The sequence below is a fragment of the Mya arenaria genome, chromosome 8 (genome assembly GCF_026914265.1).
Source record: "Mya arenaria isolate MELC-2E11 chromosome 8, ASM2691426v1".
NCBI classification, from domain to species: Eukaryota; Metazoa; Mollusca; class Bivalvia; order Myida; family Myidae; genus Mya; species Mya arenaria.
This window is the reverse complement of record NC_069129.1, coordinates 56,705,042-56,724,372: the sequence shown is the minus strand read 5'-3', so window position 1 is coordinate 56,724,372 and position 19,331 is coordinate 56,705,042. Positions and strand designations below refer to the sequence as shown.

Genomic DNA, 19,331 nt, shown 5'->3' with positions numbered 1-19,331 from the left:
TTTCATGGACCTAATGAGATATGTGGAATGAATGAAGGCAAAGTTGTTTTAGGCGTAGTAACAAACTGTTCTGAAAACGTTAATTACACATGGTATAAGGATCAAAGCATATATGCAGCAGGGATTAATCTCATGTTGATACATACAAATGACACTGGTGTCTATAATGTAAAATGCCAAGTAGTCGAAACGTTGTACACCTTTGAAGAGAGTGTTGAAATAGCTTTGCCCGCAACTACAGATAGATATGACATGGATATGCGAATCGACAGCGAGGTTACTGAAAATCTGAACACCACACACTTTGGCATAACTGCTGATTTGAAAGATTGCGTTTCTAATACAGCAGCTACAGATTCTAGCCTAGACATGGTTACACAAACGTTTATTGAAACAAGTGATTTGGGTGAAAATGATGGTAAAGGTACACACAGTTTAACAACAACAACTTTTATCTGTGACAAAGATGGCACATGTGCAAATGCTGTATCAGCAGCTTGTGAAACAAGTGTATTCTGTGAAAAAGACGGCATAGGTGCAAACGCTGTTTCAACATTTCTTGAAACAAGTGTAATCCATGAAAGAGATGCCACAGGTGCAAACGTTGTTCTTACATTTCCTGAAACAAGTGTAATCCATGAAAAAGATGGCACAGGGGCAACTGCTATTCCAACAATTCCTGAAACAATTCCTGAAACAAGTGCAATGTGTGTAAACAATGGTACAGGAACAAATACTATTTCGACAATTCCTAAAGTAGATGTAATCTGTGAAAAAGATGGCAAATGTTCAAAGACTGTTCAGACAATTCCTGCAACAAGTGTAATCTTTGAAAAAGATGGTTCAGATGCAAACAACGTTTCACCAGGTTATTTCTGTGAAAAATATGGTGCAGCAGTAAACAAAGCACCAACAGTTACCGAAACAAGTATTTTGATCGAAAATGAGTGTACATGTTCAAATGCTATTTCAACAGTTACAGAAACAAGTTTTTTGGGTGATGTTACAACTGAATTCTTAGATATTTCAACAGGATTTGTGGATTCTGTGGAAACCAGACTGGACAAGGATGAAAATGAAAATGATATTAAAGCTAAGCTTACTGGAAAAAACTCAAGAAAGAGTATGGGTTCTTCTGATAATTTAGTTGCAGAGCAACCACCAGTTAAAAAAGGGTTTACACAGTTGGATGCTAATACTGACAACTTAAATGTAAGGTTTGGAGACTTCAAATTATTGGAAAAAATAGGGGAGGGTGGTTTTGGTGAGGTTTACAAAGGTGAATATTTGGGAACAGATATTGCAGTGAAGAAAGTTAAGATAAAACGCATGAAAGTTGTGAAACAGTCAGTGTTGCAAGAAGTTGTCACAAACAGTCATCTTAGGCATCCAAACATTGTTCTACTGATGGGTTACTCAATCAATACTGACTGTCTCTATCTTCTCACAGAGTTCATTGCAGGTCCAAATTTGGATGATGTGCTTTTTGCTGACAATGAGTACGAATTTACTGTGCCTCAAAAACATGCAGTGGCATTGCAAGTATGTCAGGGTGTAGCATATTTACATAATCATAATCCAATAGTTATTCACAGAGACATTAAGCCTGAAAACATTTTGCTGACGAGAAATTTGGAAACGGCAAAACTTTGTGACATGGGATTGTCTAAGGTGAAGGTAATGAATACCATGACCAAAACAGTTGCAGATCGCAGAGAGACACAGCCAGGAACTCCAGCTTATCAAGCTCCAGAGATTCTTCTGCAAGCTAGGAGAGGCAGAACACAAGCAGATGTTTGGAGCCTCTGTTGTTCATTAGTTGAGCTCTTTACTGCCAAAACCATATGGGACTTGACCAGTGAGGATGATGAAAATGACGACTCTGTCCAGGTTATAATCCGGGCAATGCAAAGAAAGGATATGCCACATGGGTTAAGTAATTTAGACAGGGAGCATACCCTTTCAGTGCAGCTGAAGGCTGTTATTCAGAAGGGCTTATCATACCAGATTGAGGACAGACCGACAGCATTAGACTTTGTAGTTGCGCTAAAACATGAACTTTAAAGAAATGTGATGAGCAGCTCAGGACCATCATGGCCCTCTTTATCAGATTGACGATTGTTTAGAATGCCCTGTGCAATTAGTAATGTACATGTAGCCTCATTTGGCTATTATATTGGAGGTTATTTTCCCTAACACACCTCATATATCGCATAATACTGGTAAGGATTTATATAGATCTTTGTGTTTTGTGTTAAAGATAATTAACGTTTGAGACAAGTGACCTTTATGTTATTCAGTAGAAAGACAAAAGGGTCCATTTTCTCATGACGGCAGGTATTTGTTAAAATGAGGTTTCACACAATCCGTTTACACAAAGTTATATCTTTTAACATTATAGATCTGATTTAAAGTGCACTTGTTACATTTGCACACAGTGTAAAACAAGACCAGTTGGCTCTTATAGGAGCCCTTTGATTCAGGTATACAGTGTTTGAAATGTTACCGTTAAAATCGTTAAAATACATGTATACATAGAAATCGTTAAAATACATGTATACAAAATACAACAGTAGACTTGTTCATTAGTTTGTTGCAGATAAATAAAAAGGACCATTAAAAGTTCATAAAAGTTATTACGAGTTATATCCATACATACCTTAGAGACAACCTGTATAAATACCTACTTTTGGAAATCATTTGAACACTATTGAGACTATTCCATGAGAGCTTTTAAAAGTTGTTCTACAGTCAAAGTCATCGGCATTATTGTAGATGTTGTCAAAGTCTGCATTAGCAATACTCAAACTCTTTGGCTTACATGTATATTGTTTTGTATATTTGATCCTTTCCTCAACACCAGCGCCTCTGGACGCCTCTGAAATATCAGATTTTCGAAAATGAAGCATTTGACTATATGGAGCCTATGCTTGAATTCAAATCATTACTTAAGTTTTAACTTAACTTTAAAAATTGTAAAAGTAGAGACAATGATGAAATGATCTAAAATAAAGCCTGTTGTGGAAAGGGTTCATTTGTACAAAATGCCATTAATTTGTGAAATTCATTGTAGCAATTTGAAACAATTCATTGTAGCAATTTGAAACAATTGAGTTACATTAGTTAAACAAGAGTTTGTGAAACACAAATGCCCCCCTAAAAGCAGATATTTCTTTTCTAATGTATGTCAAAGATGGCCAAGATTAAACTTATAAAAAGTAGGTCAAATGTCAAGGTCACAGGTCAAAAAAGTTGGTATGTTTGCATATATCATGTCACAAGCAATATATACCTATAAAACATGAAAAGCCTTGCCATCAAATCACAGTACTGAATGACCTTCACCTTTGACCTACTGACCTCAAAAGAAATAGAGGCCATCTACTCATCATCAAGTACCTCCCTAGCAAATATTAGGACTGTAAGGATGGATGAGTTATTGATCGGAAATCATTTGGTCAGAATTACAGTAATGAATGACCTTGATGACATTGACCTTTGACGTACTGACCTCAAAAGAAATAGGAGTCATCTACTCATCATCCCGAACCTCCCTACCAAATATGAGGACTGTAGGTTTAAGGGCTATGTCATAATTCGAAAATTATATTCCCTGGCCTAAACTGTCTATTCTAATTTGTCAGCCTAGTTCTACGATATCGATAGTAAATATCCAAAACAGTGTTTCTGCAACCTGACAATGTTGAATGGAAGGTATCTGCATAATGTTAGCCTCCAATTACGACTAATTACTACCGGACAAGCTAAAACAATAGCTTCCGGCAGTTGCAGGACATCTACCTCACCCCAGTGGTATCAATAAAAAACTCACTAGATAATATAAGACAGATACACTATCTAGAGTCAACGAGAGTTAGATTTTGTAAAAGAAACTGATATAACCTAGAATCGCACAAAACGACTTTGTAAACAACCAATTTTCTCTTGAAATGTTTGAACTTGACCAAATTTGTTTATTTACAAAGTTGTTACAAAATATAATAAGGGTATTCTACTCATTACCACGAACCTCCCTAGCAAATATGATGACTGGAGATGAAAGAATGGACGAGTTATTGATCGGAAACCATTTGGTCAGAATTACAGTATTAAATGACCTTGATGACCTTGACCTTTGACTTATTGACCCAATAAAAATAGGGGTCAGACCGACCGACAGACCGACCGACATGTGCAAAGCAATATACCCCACTTTTTTCAGAAGGGGGCATAATAAAGTTTTTATTTTTGGGGGGGGGGGTATATAGGAGTCACCCTTTCGGTCGGTCGGTCGGTCTGGCGGTCGGTCTACAAAAGTTTGTCCGGAGCATAACTTTAATACTACTGTAGCTATGTTGATGAAACTTCATATGTAGATAGACCTTGATGAGGGGGTAGTGCAGTGCACAAGAACCATCACTATGCTTGCTCTTTTAAAGGAGTTATTCCCCTTTGTTGTTTTTGGTCTTTTGATTTTGTCCGGAGCATAACTCTTATACTTAAGCTGCTAGTTTGATGAAATTTCGTCTGAAGATAGACCTTGATGAGAGGAAGTGCAGTACTTGAGAACCATAACTCTAATTTGCTTAATTACGGAGTTATTGTCCTTTCTATATTTGTTATGTTTATTGTTAAACCTTGCCCTTATCTACTTAAGGATGCTGGGGGGTATTAATCAAATTTAGTGATATTTCTAGTTCATTTAAGAATAAAATCTTAAGTTGTAACTCACAAGTCACAACTCATAACTCACTCAACTCACTTGTGTATAAAGTACCAAGTAAATGTAGTATTGGAAGTTTAAGAGTGTGATTTAAATGCTGTGTGTTGAAGATCGGGTCATATTTACAACCGCTAGAGTGTTCATAAGCATTTTTTATTTTTTTTAAATGACCTAGTGATCTAGATTTTACGGTGGCACTGAGGTGACATGTGCAATATATTTTAAAAGATTAACCTCGGGAAAACGAAATGGACTTAATGACATCCCGAGGGGGGGTTGACGATATACCGGCAATATACCGGAATATCCCCCGCACAGTCCCCACCCCACTCATTATTCCGTTCATTCCGTATGCAAGTTGCATACGGAATGAATGGGAGAATGAGTGGGTGGGGACTGTGCGGGGGATATACCAAAAACATAACTCTGGAAAACGAACTTTCTTTTCTCAAATTAAAATAACCTCGGGAAAACGATCCCGATTTTCTTTTTTAACTCGGGGGAAAACGAAAGTGTTTTTTTATCTCGTTCCCACGACATAAACAGCCAATCAAATTCAAACGAGACTTTTGCTATACATACAATTGCTTTGACCCTTATTTGTCATCTGGTAATCTCGTCTACTTCAACGTCGTCCAGTTCGCTTCCAATTTAAAAGAACTGTTGGCCCGAGTATCAAGCAGCTTGAATCCTGATCAGAATCCGAATTACACGGCGTCTGATATCGATCCAAACTGTTTACATACTTATTTTACATTATTGTGGCCGCGGTTAGCATGAAAGGAGTTGAACTCTTTCGTGATATAGGATAAGGACCACGAGACTTTCGCTTTAGACATACTGTTGTTTTAACCTTAACCCTTTACTCCATATGTACTATTTCTATTCATTTGCAAACAGGGTATACCCAGATCACGCCGCTCCTACAGAGGCTGCCTAATCAGGTTATATCCTGTTTGCAAATATGCAATATCCTAGAAATAATTCATCACAATTGGCTATAACAAGTACGTACCATTATAGAGATATATTAAATTATATAGTCATGGTGGGCGGAGTCTTTCTTGAATATTCAAGGAGTAAAGACTGACCCAATTCATTCACAGACTGAACAAATGCGATTCCCGGCGCACTTCGCAGTGATCTGCATGCGTTTTTATGGAGGCAACTATGATTGAACTCTTTATTATATAAATATTCAAGCAAGTCTCCACCTACCATGAGTATATAATTGAATATATCTTTATAGTAGCACATAAACTAATGAATATTATTGTCATAGCCGAATCTGAAGATTTAATTTCTATGATATTCCATATTTGCAAACAAGATGTATCCTGACCAGAAAGCAGGCGTAGACAGGAGTATAATGCATATATGGAGTAAAGGGTTAATGTAACTACAGTGCACCTACCATATAAGAAGCCGCATAAGCAGTTTCTGAGACACGTTACAGCTTTATTTATGCCTTAAAACAACTATATAAGCAAGTCAAATGGTAGAACTTTCAAAGACCTTTTCTTGTTTAGAACAATTTTCTGATTTTTAATCGCCATTTTTCGAAACTGATATGCAGTACCCTTAAAGTAGTTTTATCAATAACGTACGCCCATGCAATATTCATTAGTACAATGGGTATTTATGTTTAATCAATTCTCGAAATTAAATTGTTCAACTCAGTATACAGTCGTAGTGCTGACTCAGCGTCCAATGGCATCTGTAGATCTGGCTTCAAAAGATGTGCTAATTCTTTGAATTCCTCACAGTGTCTTTTTGGACGCGAATACATGTCTTTGCAAACATTTACGTCATTCAAGTTCGCTGCATTACCGAAGTCGTGAGTTTCAAACAGACCTGGTATAAAGAACAGTGTGTCAGGTTTTCCACCAATAACCGAAGAATTGGTTTGTTCCCTTATCTCATGAACGTTCCATTGCTGTGCAATCCGGTCTAACTCGGTTTGTATGAGATCCATAAAGCAAAATTTTAAGTTCTCACATTGTATTGCGTCCAGCTCATTAAACGTCCCTGTATCGCGTAAGTCTTTGAAAAAGTTAATCCACCAATGTATTCCATTTTGTCGTAATGTACCCCACCACCTCTCAATGCGCTGGTTCGATGTGCTTTTTCCAACAACAACGCTTCGAGCCCCAGCAAACGGATCAGTAGCATCGTGCCGGAAGTATTGCTGCAAAAGTAAAGCAATGCAGTTTTCCGTGCCACCATCAGAACGTAGTATTCGAGGGACTTTTTTATGCTCATTCAATGCATCTAAAAAGTATCTTGCAATTAAGCGTGGGTCATTATTTGAGTCCGAAACCTCTAACCATATTATTTTCCTACTAAACCCATCCACCGCACCATGAATACAAAATCCATATGGCTTTAATTTGTCGTAACCGTCTATATGCCATACAAAATTGGGTCCTTTGGCAAAGTATACTCGCCGGCGGAGACGATGTGCTTTTCGCAGCTCTACACCAACTGGATCCAGCGCTCTCATTATTTCCATGACGTCGTCCCTTTTGACGTACATGTTGTAATCCAGCATTAACCGACGCCACATTGTACGGTAACCTATGCATTGTCCACTTGTTTGTATTTCTCTGTTTATAACATCAGACACAATCTCCAAAGGTGTATATATTATATTACGTCGTTTCAAATTTAAGCGTTTAAGTATCCTCTTTACTGTCCTCAATGACGTTATAATGCCATGTCGTGTCAGTAAAAATGCAACAATTTCATAGATCTTAAAGCCTTTCTGAAAGTACTCTACTGTGAGCAGAGTTTTGTCTGTTATAGATGTTGGTGGTAGGTACCTTGGCACAGTAGCTTGGGCAATACCGAGCAGTATTATGAAACAGACATAGAACACTATCCAAGTTGTCATCTTCATATTTTTCAGTCGAGTAGTTGTGTCTGAAAAAACATGTTTATATATATGATATTATTCTCTACATTGTACAACATAGGTAACACTATTGAGTCCAAAGTACTCCATATGTCTTCAAAAAGGAAGTACTCATTAATGGTATATTTCTTACCTAGCTAAACATTTTTAAAACTGGCTCTGTGCTTGCTTGGTAAAGTTACCTACCTATACATGTTTAATGCTGGTTCTGTGTTTGCCCGGTAAAAATGCAGTCTATTTCTTACCTAGCTATACATGTTTAATACTGGCTCTGTGAACGTCTTAAAAGTGATATAACTTGTCAGATCAGAGTTTGTGTTGAGAAAGATAGAACATGATTAACCACTAAAAACATGAAAACATTAACAACATAGTCAACAGATTACTGAACTCATTCTCTCTCACACACACACACACACACACACACACACACACACGCACACACACACACACAAAATCCTCCGTCACAACCCACAATTAAATATATGCGATATTAAGTATTTGAGCAAGAATAATTAAAATCATTTTAATTCACAGTGTATGTGCCAGAGAAAACGTTTAAAATAGGGGTTACATACCTGAAATCAACGTAGTTCCCTTCAGCTTCTGGAGCACGTGTATAATGCATAGCCTAAGTCAAAAGTCAAAAGTCATAAGTCGAAAGTCGAAAGTCAAAAGTCAAAAGTAAAAAGTAAAAAGTCAAAAGTACCCGTAAGTCGAAACTCAAAAGTGGCCCAGTATAACATGTACATTTTAGCATGACGAAATTCAAATTTTTGAATTCTAAAAAGAATAAAGCTGTACAATCAAAACGGTTAGTTGTTTTAATATTTCTATTTATATCTTCGTTTAAACCAATGAACTCTTTTTGTAATGTCAAATTATTTATTTTGCATCATTTACTGGTTCAGAAGTTATGTGTTTAGGTTTGATGAAAGGGATGTCACTACCATGTATTTTAAACGTAGTTCTTAAAATTTCACTCATTACACTGTTATTTCACTGATAAGACTTTGTATTTCTTTACAAAGCATGAACGAAAAAAGGGCCGTTATAGCTTAGGGAGGCTACCATGTGTATATATTGCAAATGGCGTTACATCCAAGGATCTGTTTTGCACTTCTACAATTTTACACCAACTATTTAAGGAAAGCCTTTACCCATTTCTGTAACAAATAACAAAAACTTTTGCCGGAGCAATATGTGCGATAGTTTATTGCTTGAAACTGGGCGAAGGTGAAAGTAAAAAATTCGCTTTGTGTCCGAATACTGAAAAAGTACCAAGATATTTACACAGATACGGTCAGAGTAAAAACCAAGATGTAACATCGCCCCAAAATGAAGTGTAAGAAGCTCTGAAAAACTGTCCCCTTCGTACCTTAGCAGACTTCAAATATGCCTGCCAATATACTTTTTTTAACAACTATATGTTAAAGCAGAAATGAAATGACCATTCAGGACAATTAACAAAAAAATAATATTTCATTTTAATGGCATATTTTATAACTTGAACGATCGCTGTCGAGCCTTGAATTGACCAAACCCTACATTCCCGCGGAAATAAACGCCAATCTTTTCAGATAAAAATGAATAGTTTGTACAATTATCGAATGAAAACTCTTGATATGTTCAGTCAGTGATTCACTTAAGTAATTCCAGCAGCAGAGTGAATGTAAGTCAGCGATAACAATAGCAAGTTGCAGTAAATTCACTGACTGAGTCTTCTAAAATAAATGTAACTTTTAAAATGAAACATGCGCTTAGTTTCTTCAGTGAAAGCATATGTGTTTCTTAGAGTAATCTATAAATTATTTTCATGAACAGACCATTTTTTTTAAGAAGTTGCAAGAAAGTTTTTTGTTTTTTAATTCTGTGGAGAAACCAGAAGTTTTTGTAATGATAGGGCCACTACAATACAGACGATCTTAGGAAGCAGACACAATGAGGGAAGATAATGCTACAATGCATTGAAATATACACAAAAAAGAGTTACATAGAAAGTAAATATAACATAAGAATTGCACATCAAACTGAAAGTTACTAAAACAGAATGTCACATCAAAATTTAAAACAAAATTTAATAAGGTCACATCATTTATAAATGAACTAAGAATGTCGCACCAACGGCTGTCTAAAAATTAGTTTATAATGTCCAATTTTAGCTTCATTTAAATTGTATTTAATTATTGGACCTCATTTAAATATCCCAGCGAAATCTGTAAATGAGCCGAATGTTCAGAAGTTTGGTAAAGTAAACAATGTGATAAACGACTTCGTTTTGAACTTTTAAACGTGAATTATTTGAAGAGATGTGCTCATATATCTAAATGAAATGGGTCTCATTTAATCAGATGTCCCAATTTTAGTTCGAAATACTGCAGCTCACAAATGTATCAATAAAACTTCCACAGCAAAACACATATCAAAGTTAACAAAGATGACGTTAACAAAGTTGTTAACGTTAACAAACTTCACTACAAATATATTTGCATATCAATGTCTGCCAAAGAAAAAAGTTATGCTATGGGCAGGACCTTAATGCAAAAATGCTTAGGACGTTAGGTAAAAGGTGGATTTGGGTTGGGATGTCAGTGGACAACAGGTTAGGGGGCAGGACAGTGGGTGATATTCAGGACAATAATGGTGGGTGAAGAAAAGGATTTGGTTTAAAAATGGCTGGACAGTAGGCAAGGACATTTTTTTTGACAGACAGATAGATGCATTTCAAATACAATAAAAAAATGTACGTTTACGTGCAAAACTAACAAACGCTGCCACTCCCTATTAGTCAACCCATACAAGTCTAGGTCAATAATTAAACTATATATAGTTTAACTTAAAATCCCTTTTGAGATTTTAAGAAAGGTCAGATTATGGTATGGATAACCATTCGGAACTCCTCGGCCATTTTCTATCGAAAACCATCTTGGATGTATATGGCCGGTTTACAATGTCAGAATTCTGTATACTTTAACTACGCTGCACGTAGATCGCGTAGTTATTTCAATTTAACAGTTCAACTTAATGACGTCACTTTTGAGAATCTGTATTATGTTTGCAATAAAACACTTAATTGACAATCAAATTAAACTTAGACACACGCGCACACGTTAAAACACTAAATTTAAATAATAATAACCACTTGCTGTGGTTGTACCAAAATGGTGGAATGCTCTTCCTAGAGACATAGAACACATCAAAAGTGAACTTACTTTTAGAAAGGAACTGAAAACGTATTTGTTTGAACTGTTTCATAATTAGTGAGTCTACCATATTTTATGTGTAAATGACTCTATATAGCCTTGTGTAAAATAGCGCATTAACTGTATGAAGCGCAATCGAATATTAAACAATGCTATACAAATGTATTTGTTTTTGTATTTAACTACATCTACAGATGTACAGCATATGTCCGAGGTGGTTTTCGAAAGAAAACAGCCGAGGAGTTCCGAATGATGGATAACATGCTTTTGCTAATAAATTAGGGAGGCTAGTTCTTGAAGAGAAGGAATCATTAGCCCTGGAAAAACCATACGATGTTCATTGCCTTGTAGAAGAATAGCTGCAGCAGTTAGAACAAGCAATGTGTTTGCTTTGTGACTGGTTATAATGCTGTTATAAGTTCAAATGTCTAGGAGGTAAGTGGTTGCCAAGATATATGATTGCTGATAAGGAGGTTTGTCATTGTGAAGGGAAATCAAAAATATTTCTTGGAGAGACATTGTAAGCCCGTTGTTCCCAATGGACAATGGATGTGATTGCAAGGGCAGCGGACTTTTGCTATGAAAACCGTTGCTTATGAAGTCATTGATATATATGTATGTAGGTAGTTGTAGGCAGAAATAAGAATATAGACAACAATTTTGCTGGAAATGGCAGAAATTGTTAAACGGTAAACGGTTGTAGTATTTATTAATCAAATTACATTTGGGCCATGATTTTAAAAAGAAGTAGATTTTCAAAATTTCACAAAATAGGTATATAGTATAAAGACATACTTGGACCCTAAAGGTATGGTGGGCTTTGACCCCAGGGACAATGTAAACATTCTTGTAATGGGCACCAAATGGGGCTCGTTTTCAAAGGGTTTGATTTGCGGTTTCCGATTTTCAAAGATATATCTTTATTTCTTGAGAAATTGTATCATTCAGTTTTACCGGAAAGACAGCCCAGACAAAGGGTAAACCTAGATTTCACCTGAGGGCGTTAATAACAGACTGTTGCTGAGACATGGCTGTTACGGATGAACATACCGGCATACCAAAAGAGTGCCAACGTGCATTCTTATTAGTAGATCACTGAGCTGTGCATTGTATTGTATGGATTTACAATGACTGTTATTGTCCACCGCAAATTATGGATCGTTTTTTGTTTAAACTTGATGGTGACGAAAGCTGACTGCATTTAGAAGTAATCTCGAATCTCAAGTAAACAAAAACCGGAGCTAGATATGTTATTTACTTAATTACGTAAAGTACCCCTGATGGGGATCAAACCAACAACCTCTTGTAACACATACTTTGTATTCAATAACCTGAAAATCACCAAAACAACTTCCATGAAAGTATCAATTACCATTGACCTTGACCTAACTTTTTTTTTACTCTTAAATTAGATTCAGACAAAGGCAAACAGAAATCAGAAAAGGGTAATCATCATTCCAAAAAAACTCTTCAGTAGAATGTCTTTCTTGGCCATCTTTTGGGATTGGCGGGGGATTTCAACCGACGTCCCTACGATTGATGGTCTCATGTCTGCTCCAAGCACTCCTCTTCGAAATTGGACGGCACCCACCAGGCTGCAAGTAAAATATTAAAGGTTGTTAATTGTAGTTTGCAACATACTCGGCTATTTGTTGTAGTTTGTATAAGTATGTTTGTCTCAACCCGGGTTCGATTCCCGACCTGGGTGCATGAGTGTTTTGTTTGTTATCACCAAGCCGGGCAAGGGTTTCCATCAGTTCACCGGTGCCGCCACAACGACACAAGACCACATTCTCGAGCTACATCGTGTAAACGGGCATCGGTTTATTAAACTTTCAAAATCATTGTAAAATAAAGTTTAAATTGACTAGCTTTTCGCTTTTTATCAAACTGAGTTAAAACTAAAATTCTGCTAATCGAGTCTGTCGACTATTGGGACCGGCAAAATACTTAATAACAAAGATCATCAGGACCTTGATCTGTTGACCCCAAAATCAGTAAGATTGTCTACTGATCATAAAAGTGGACACAACATAGTCTTAGACTGTGAACCAAATAAGTACCTGATTAGTAACGATCATAATTCACGGCCTCTCAACGCCAGCTCCACCACTTTACGGTGGTGCAAAGAAAAAGAGCTGTCGACACTTCCGTGGTGGAGCTGTGCCCTATGTTTACATGAACAAACGTGAGTATGACTTATATTTTATTTGATAATTTCATTTAACGGACATATTTCGAAAATCGGAGAATGTGGTACCGTGTAAGAACACTTCTACTGTAGGCTGGTTACTATTTCGTTTCAATATTGTGCAAACTGTGGTGCCAGGAGCTTTTCTCCCGAATCGGACTTGTGCATATTTTGAGATCTGATTGCATAGCAATTACATTTCGGTACTTACACACCCCGTAAGAACATTCTCACGCATGCAAACATAACTGTTATGTATAGTACCTATGCCGGAACACAACAAAACTGATAAGCACTTCTTAAAAAGGAAAAATGCATAAATTTATAAAAGTGGTGGCGCTGTTGCCCTAGTGGTGGCGCTATCGAGTATGTTTTGCACTTGAAGTAATATAAAAGTAAACGCTTTTGGGATGAATACAACAGTTGCTATGTTTATCATTCATGGAACATTATGCTGGTTATTCATACTACTTGCGGAAACAAAACTCTACGCGAATTACCCAAACCTTACTGAAAATTATTTCGAAAACAAATGGCAAGGTGCTGTTAATTTTACAATATAACTATAAGTATCTATCATGTGTGTCCGGTACGGATGGAAAAATCCGACCCGAGTGCACGTGCGTAAGCCGGTAACGAGGTCTGCCGAGTTACCGGCCACGCAGCGTGGCCGAAGGACGGATTTTTCGATCCGGACCGGAAAAACATGATTTAATTTTTTCTTGCATATCTAAAATTATCAACTTGTCGAAGAATTGAGGTAGAAAACGCACTTTTGTACATTTTACCAAAAAGCGTGTGAAACGTTGTTTACTGACGTCATAAAGCGCAGTACTTTTAAATCACTATTGGTGTCAAATAGTAACTATTTGAATCGCGTTTTTACGATTATTCATTATCTATTTTAATTAATTGCATACTTAAATAATTGATTGCGCTTTATTGAAATGAAATAATGAAATTTTCATAAACCATACAATAAAAGAAATAACAAGTAGCGCGTTGTTGCGCATAACTCATCTCACATGGTGGTGTAAGATGCGTTTTCCCAGCATTGGTCAAATGACCGGAAACACACGTCCGGTATGCAAGAATACCTCTCTCATAACCGGACACACATGATAGATACTTATAGTTATATTGTAAAATTAACAGCACCTTGCCATTTGTTTTCGAAATAGTTTTCAGTAAGGTTAAGGTAGTTCGCGTAGAGTTAGTAGTATGCATAACCAGCATAGTGTTCAATGAATGATAAACATAGCAACTTTTGTATTCATTCCAAAAGCGTTTACTTTTTATATTACTTCAAGCGCAAAACATACTCGATAGCGCCACCACTAGGGCATCAGCGCCACCACTTTTATAAATTTATGCATATTTCCTTTTTAAGAAGTGCTTATCAGTTTTGTTGTATTCCGGCATAGGATAGGTACTATACATAACAGTTATGTTTGCATGCGTGAGAATGTTCTTACGGGGTGTGTAAGCACCGAAATGTACTTGCTATGCAATCAGATCTCAAAATATGCACAAGTCCGATTCGGGAGAAAAGCTCCTGACACCACAGTTTGCACAATATTGAAACGAAATAGTAACCAGCCTACAGTAGAAGTGTTCTTACACGGTACCACATTCTCCGATTTTCGAAATATGTCCGTTAAATGAAATTATCAAATAAAATATAAATCATACTCACGTTTGTTCATGTAAACATATGGCACAGCTCCACCACGGAAGTGTCGACAGCTCTTTTTCTTTGCACCACCGTAAAGTGGTGGAGCTGGCGTTGAGAGGCCGTGTAATTGTTCTAGTTAAGATGACCATGACTTTGCCATATGACTGCTGTCACGAATGTCTTTACGGGTAAGAAATTGAACATGATCAATGTGCATACCAACATTAAAGGCTTTTCACCAAGTTGTAAAAAATTATGCTTCGGAAACACCAATACTTTTTATTGACATAATGACCTTGACCATTACCGAATGACCCACAATCCAGAACAGTATATGTTACTAAAAAGGCCAACGTGCAAGACACAGCACGATGTCCTTCGAAAAAGGTCTTGTTCGAAAACAAGTGTTATCCCGCAGACGACGGCGCCGTACAATGTAACCCCTATATGTCAGTAATGCCATTCAGGCGTAACAGACACTCTTATATGATAACATTTATTGTAAAATGTATTACCTTTGTTCTGCAATGATGATGTAAAGGTTGTCTAGTGGAAGGTCTTGCAGGCTGGAACAGACTGAGACGATTGCGTATTCTTGAAGAAGACGCGTGTGACTTCGTGATGTACAAATGCTTTGTAACTTGTTATAATGTTGTTTTAAGTTCAAACGCATAATGTGATCTTGGCCTTTTCCCCTTGACGCTAAAAATATATGATACAAAAAGAAAGTTGATAGTTTACAAGTTTGTTTTTGAAGAGGGCGTGTGCGACTTGCGCCGTGATGTACAAATGGTCTGGGAGGAAGGTCTTGCAGGCTAGAACATGTGCACGCAGAATTAGGGCGTATGTTGAACGGCCGATTTAACAGCCCAGTGGTTGGCCCCCATGGAAATATTTTTTTACAATCTAAGTTTAGGGCTACGCCAAGAGACTACATACCAAATATGAGGGTCTTGGCCATACAGGTCCAGATATAATGATATTCAGAGGTATAACTATAGAAATATATAGAAATCCTGGGATTTCAAAGATGGGACCAGGGATATTATTTCAGCATGTTAATCTTATTTAAAACTTGGTCCGTCGGGCTGTGTCACCTTTAATCCCAAGGACAGTAGTTGAGCAATATTGGTAAAGGATGATGCTGAGTACCAAATATCATTTATCTTGCCCATGAGATTTAAGAAAATATGTTTTAAAGAGCCATTATAAAATTAAAATTCTACATAACACATATCAAGGGTCTTGGGGAAGCGGGTTCATACCAGAAGATTTTCAAAGTTTGTAAGTTACTTGTAAACCACAGAGCATAATTTGTTCATACTTTTGAGAAAACCACTAAATATGGCGTAGAGATTTGAAGATTTTCCAAGTTCATTTTATATTCTTTTATAGAAAACTTGTGACCTCCAAGACCTCAAAGAACGGGTTAGGGTTGGCAAAGACTTTCCTATTTAAGTACATAAGAAACTTGTGATACTCAGGTCGGGGCAAGTTTTGACCCCGGGAAAACAATACAAACAATCTTGATCCCTCTATATGATGCTACTTACAAATTATCAAGGGTCATGTCCAGGTGTTTAAGCCAAGAAATGTCCAAAACTTAACAAGCAACACCAAGATCATTGTAAAAATTAACACCAAGGCTTGATAATTATTTTGTAGAGGACCACTTGACAATGTAACACAACAGACATTTAAGCTTACAGATCGTGTACAGGTCGTGGTTACAATTGACTGTTACATTATTTAATTTGACATTACACACTGTGCATCCTGATTAACTGTGTTTATACAAGATCTGTCACAGGAGTGACGAAAATACCCGAATGCCGTCTGGACACTGGACACTGGAATGGCCATCTATTTCTTTGAAAATAGGCCATAACTCTGAGGTTATTGTACACAGCATTGTAAGACCTTATTATTCCCAGATCATATTTTTCACATGTCTGGGAAAAATAGGATATTATTCTTAACAGTTTTAATCTGTGACATAAACGATTAACCAAAATAGTAGTTAACAAGAGAATCATTTTCTTTGACCAGAGATATTGTTGATGACTTTTCAGTTTGATAAATTTGAAAATAAAAAAATGTGAAAATAAAAATAACAAAAATAAAATAAAAATATTACTGATAGTATGAAGTAATAATGATAATTCCAGCTATTGTTGGTAGTAGAAGTATGAGGAGGATTAGCAGCAGGTGGTGGTTATGGTGGTGGTGGTGGTGGCGGCGGCGGCAAAGGAGGTAATGTCAGCAGAAGCAGAAGCAGCAGCAGCAGAAGTAGTCGTATTTCGGGCTGGTTCGAGAAAAGTTTGCGGGGCGCATATTGAAGAGACATAATCACAACAATGCTTAACTGAGGTTTAATTGCTAGTTGAAAACAACATATTTAAATATTGTTATACTATCTTTCTCTCTGTTTCGAACATGAACAAATTAAAGTTGCAAATTTAACCTTTAGCCTATTGAGTACAAGTTGGATTTTTGCGCATACTAAACTTCTTATTAAGCTTATGTGACGTCATTGTCTAAACGGGAATATCTACCTACCGACTGACATGAACAAAACAATATAAACTATATGTACATATGCACCAGTTAATTGTAACCACGCTCCCATCCCCCAGGTCCCGGAAATAGCGGGGACTTTCACTTTCGTTCCAGCCAAGTTCGGGCATAGTCCCCGCCCTGCGGAGACGATTTGTTCGTGAAACCCCCGCAAAAATTACCCGCACCAGAAGGACTCAAGATAAAGCCCATTCCCTGCTATATTTGGCGTAAAGACAAAAGTACGCATAATACAAAAAACAACAACATATTTACAACAACAACAACAACATCAATTCTTAAATCTTAACTTCACTCTATAATTATCTTGGTCGGATTGTGTCCCCGAGGTTGATTTGTCACACTATTGTTAATGCTTGACCATATCAGGCAAGCTCGGAAAATAATTGTCTTTTAACCAAAGCTCTGCTGGCACTACGGTATTCACTGCTTGCTCCAAATTTAGCCGTTGAAAGCCTTGTAAAAACCTTTTCCAGTACATCTGTCTATGCCAACACAATTCACAACCACAATGCCATCTACCACTACTACGCATACACCAACTATTCCGTTGTCACCAAGAACCAATTCTTTTTCTTTTTAAACCAATAATACCTGTACAGCAACAACATAACAAAACAACAACAACAACAAAGTAAAACAACTATCTCTACAGCAACCGCCACTGCGCCTACAACTGCAGCCAAGCCGATAACTAACAACAACAAAAACTACAACAACATCAACTTAATCAACGATTGTTAAAACTAGAATATATGTACGCATACATGTACATGTATATCGTCGAAATATAACTACAATACTGACAATAGCAATCTGTGACAAATGTGACTCATTTGTAAAATTCATGCACTTTTTGACCTATGAGGGGTGTGATTTCATGGTACATAAAAAACGATTTCGATCTCAAATTTCCCAGACGCTGTGACATACATGTTCGAAATGAGTGACAGATGAGAACTTTATTTTCCCAGCTGTGAAGAATAGGATCCTATTTTTCCCAGGTGGGAAGAATATGATCTGGGAAAAATAAGGTCTTACACGGCGTTCATACCCATCATGCTTAACCAAACTGTTTTATGTCTCATTGCGTAATTTAGAAGTTTAGCTGCTGACAAGAAAATGTAACAAAGGGTAAGAAGTTCTTGTACATTGCACTTCCTCTCATTGTGCTTTACGAAAGTATATCGTTTAATAAACTTACATCCATTAGTTTTCAAGTTATGCTCCGGAAAAGGAAAGGTGACTTAACTTGCAAATACTCTGTAATAAGCTTAAAAAGAGATGGTTCATGCATAATGCACTTTCTTGCATCATGTTCAATCACCGTATGAAGTTTTATTCAATTCAATCCAGTAGTTTTGGAGTTATGCTCCAGACAAGATAAAATTAAGGGGAATTACTTTTATTAGGTGAAATAGAGTTATGGTTCATGTATACTGTACCTTCCATTATGCTCTGCCATAGTATGCAGATAATTTTACCTTTCATTATGCTCTGCCATAGTATGCAGATAATTTTACCTTCCATTATGCTCTGCCATAGTATGCAGATAATTTTACCTTTCATTATGCTCTGCCATAGTATGCAGATAATTTAAAGTCCGTTTGGTGGTGTTCACTTAATGCTCATGACAAGATAAAGTAACAAAGTGCAATAACCCCGCCTCTACACAAGGGAAAAAGAAAAATGGAAAATGGCCCTGCAATTATGGGAAATAGAGCTATGGTTCATGAACACTGCACTTTTTAACATTGTGCTTAACCTTTGTATGAAATTTTATTGAATTACATTCAGTAGTTTTCAGGTTACGCTCAGGACATAAAAATACCAAAGGGAAATATCTCTGTTACTTGCTAAAATAGAGTTATGGTTATTTCAAACTGCAATTCCTCTTAATATGTTCCATCATTGTATAAAATTGTATTTAATTCATCTGGAAGTTTTGAAGTTATGTCTTGGACAAGAAAAAGTAACAAATGGCAATACGTACCTTTGTAATTAGCTAAAATAGGCTATGGTGTCGGTACACTGAACTTACTCTCAAT

General features: G+C 36.7%; 1 protein-coding gene across 1 annotated transcript; it reads left to right on the top strand.

The window, feature by feature from the left end:
• Positions 1-252: 252 nt before the first annotated feature.
• Positions 253-2,064, top strand: LOC128244376 (aurora kinase-like). Its single transcript, XM_052962389.1, has one exon. The coding sequence runs from the start codon at positions 253-255 to the stop codon at positions 2,062-2,064; it is 1,812 nt and encodes a 603-aa protein (XP_052818349.1).
• The last annotated feature ends 17,267 nt before the right edge of the window (positions 2,065-19,331 follow it).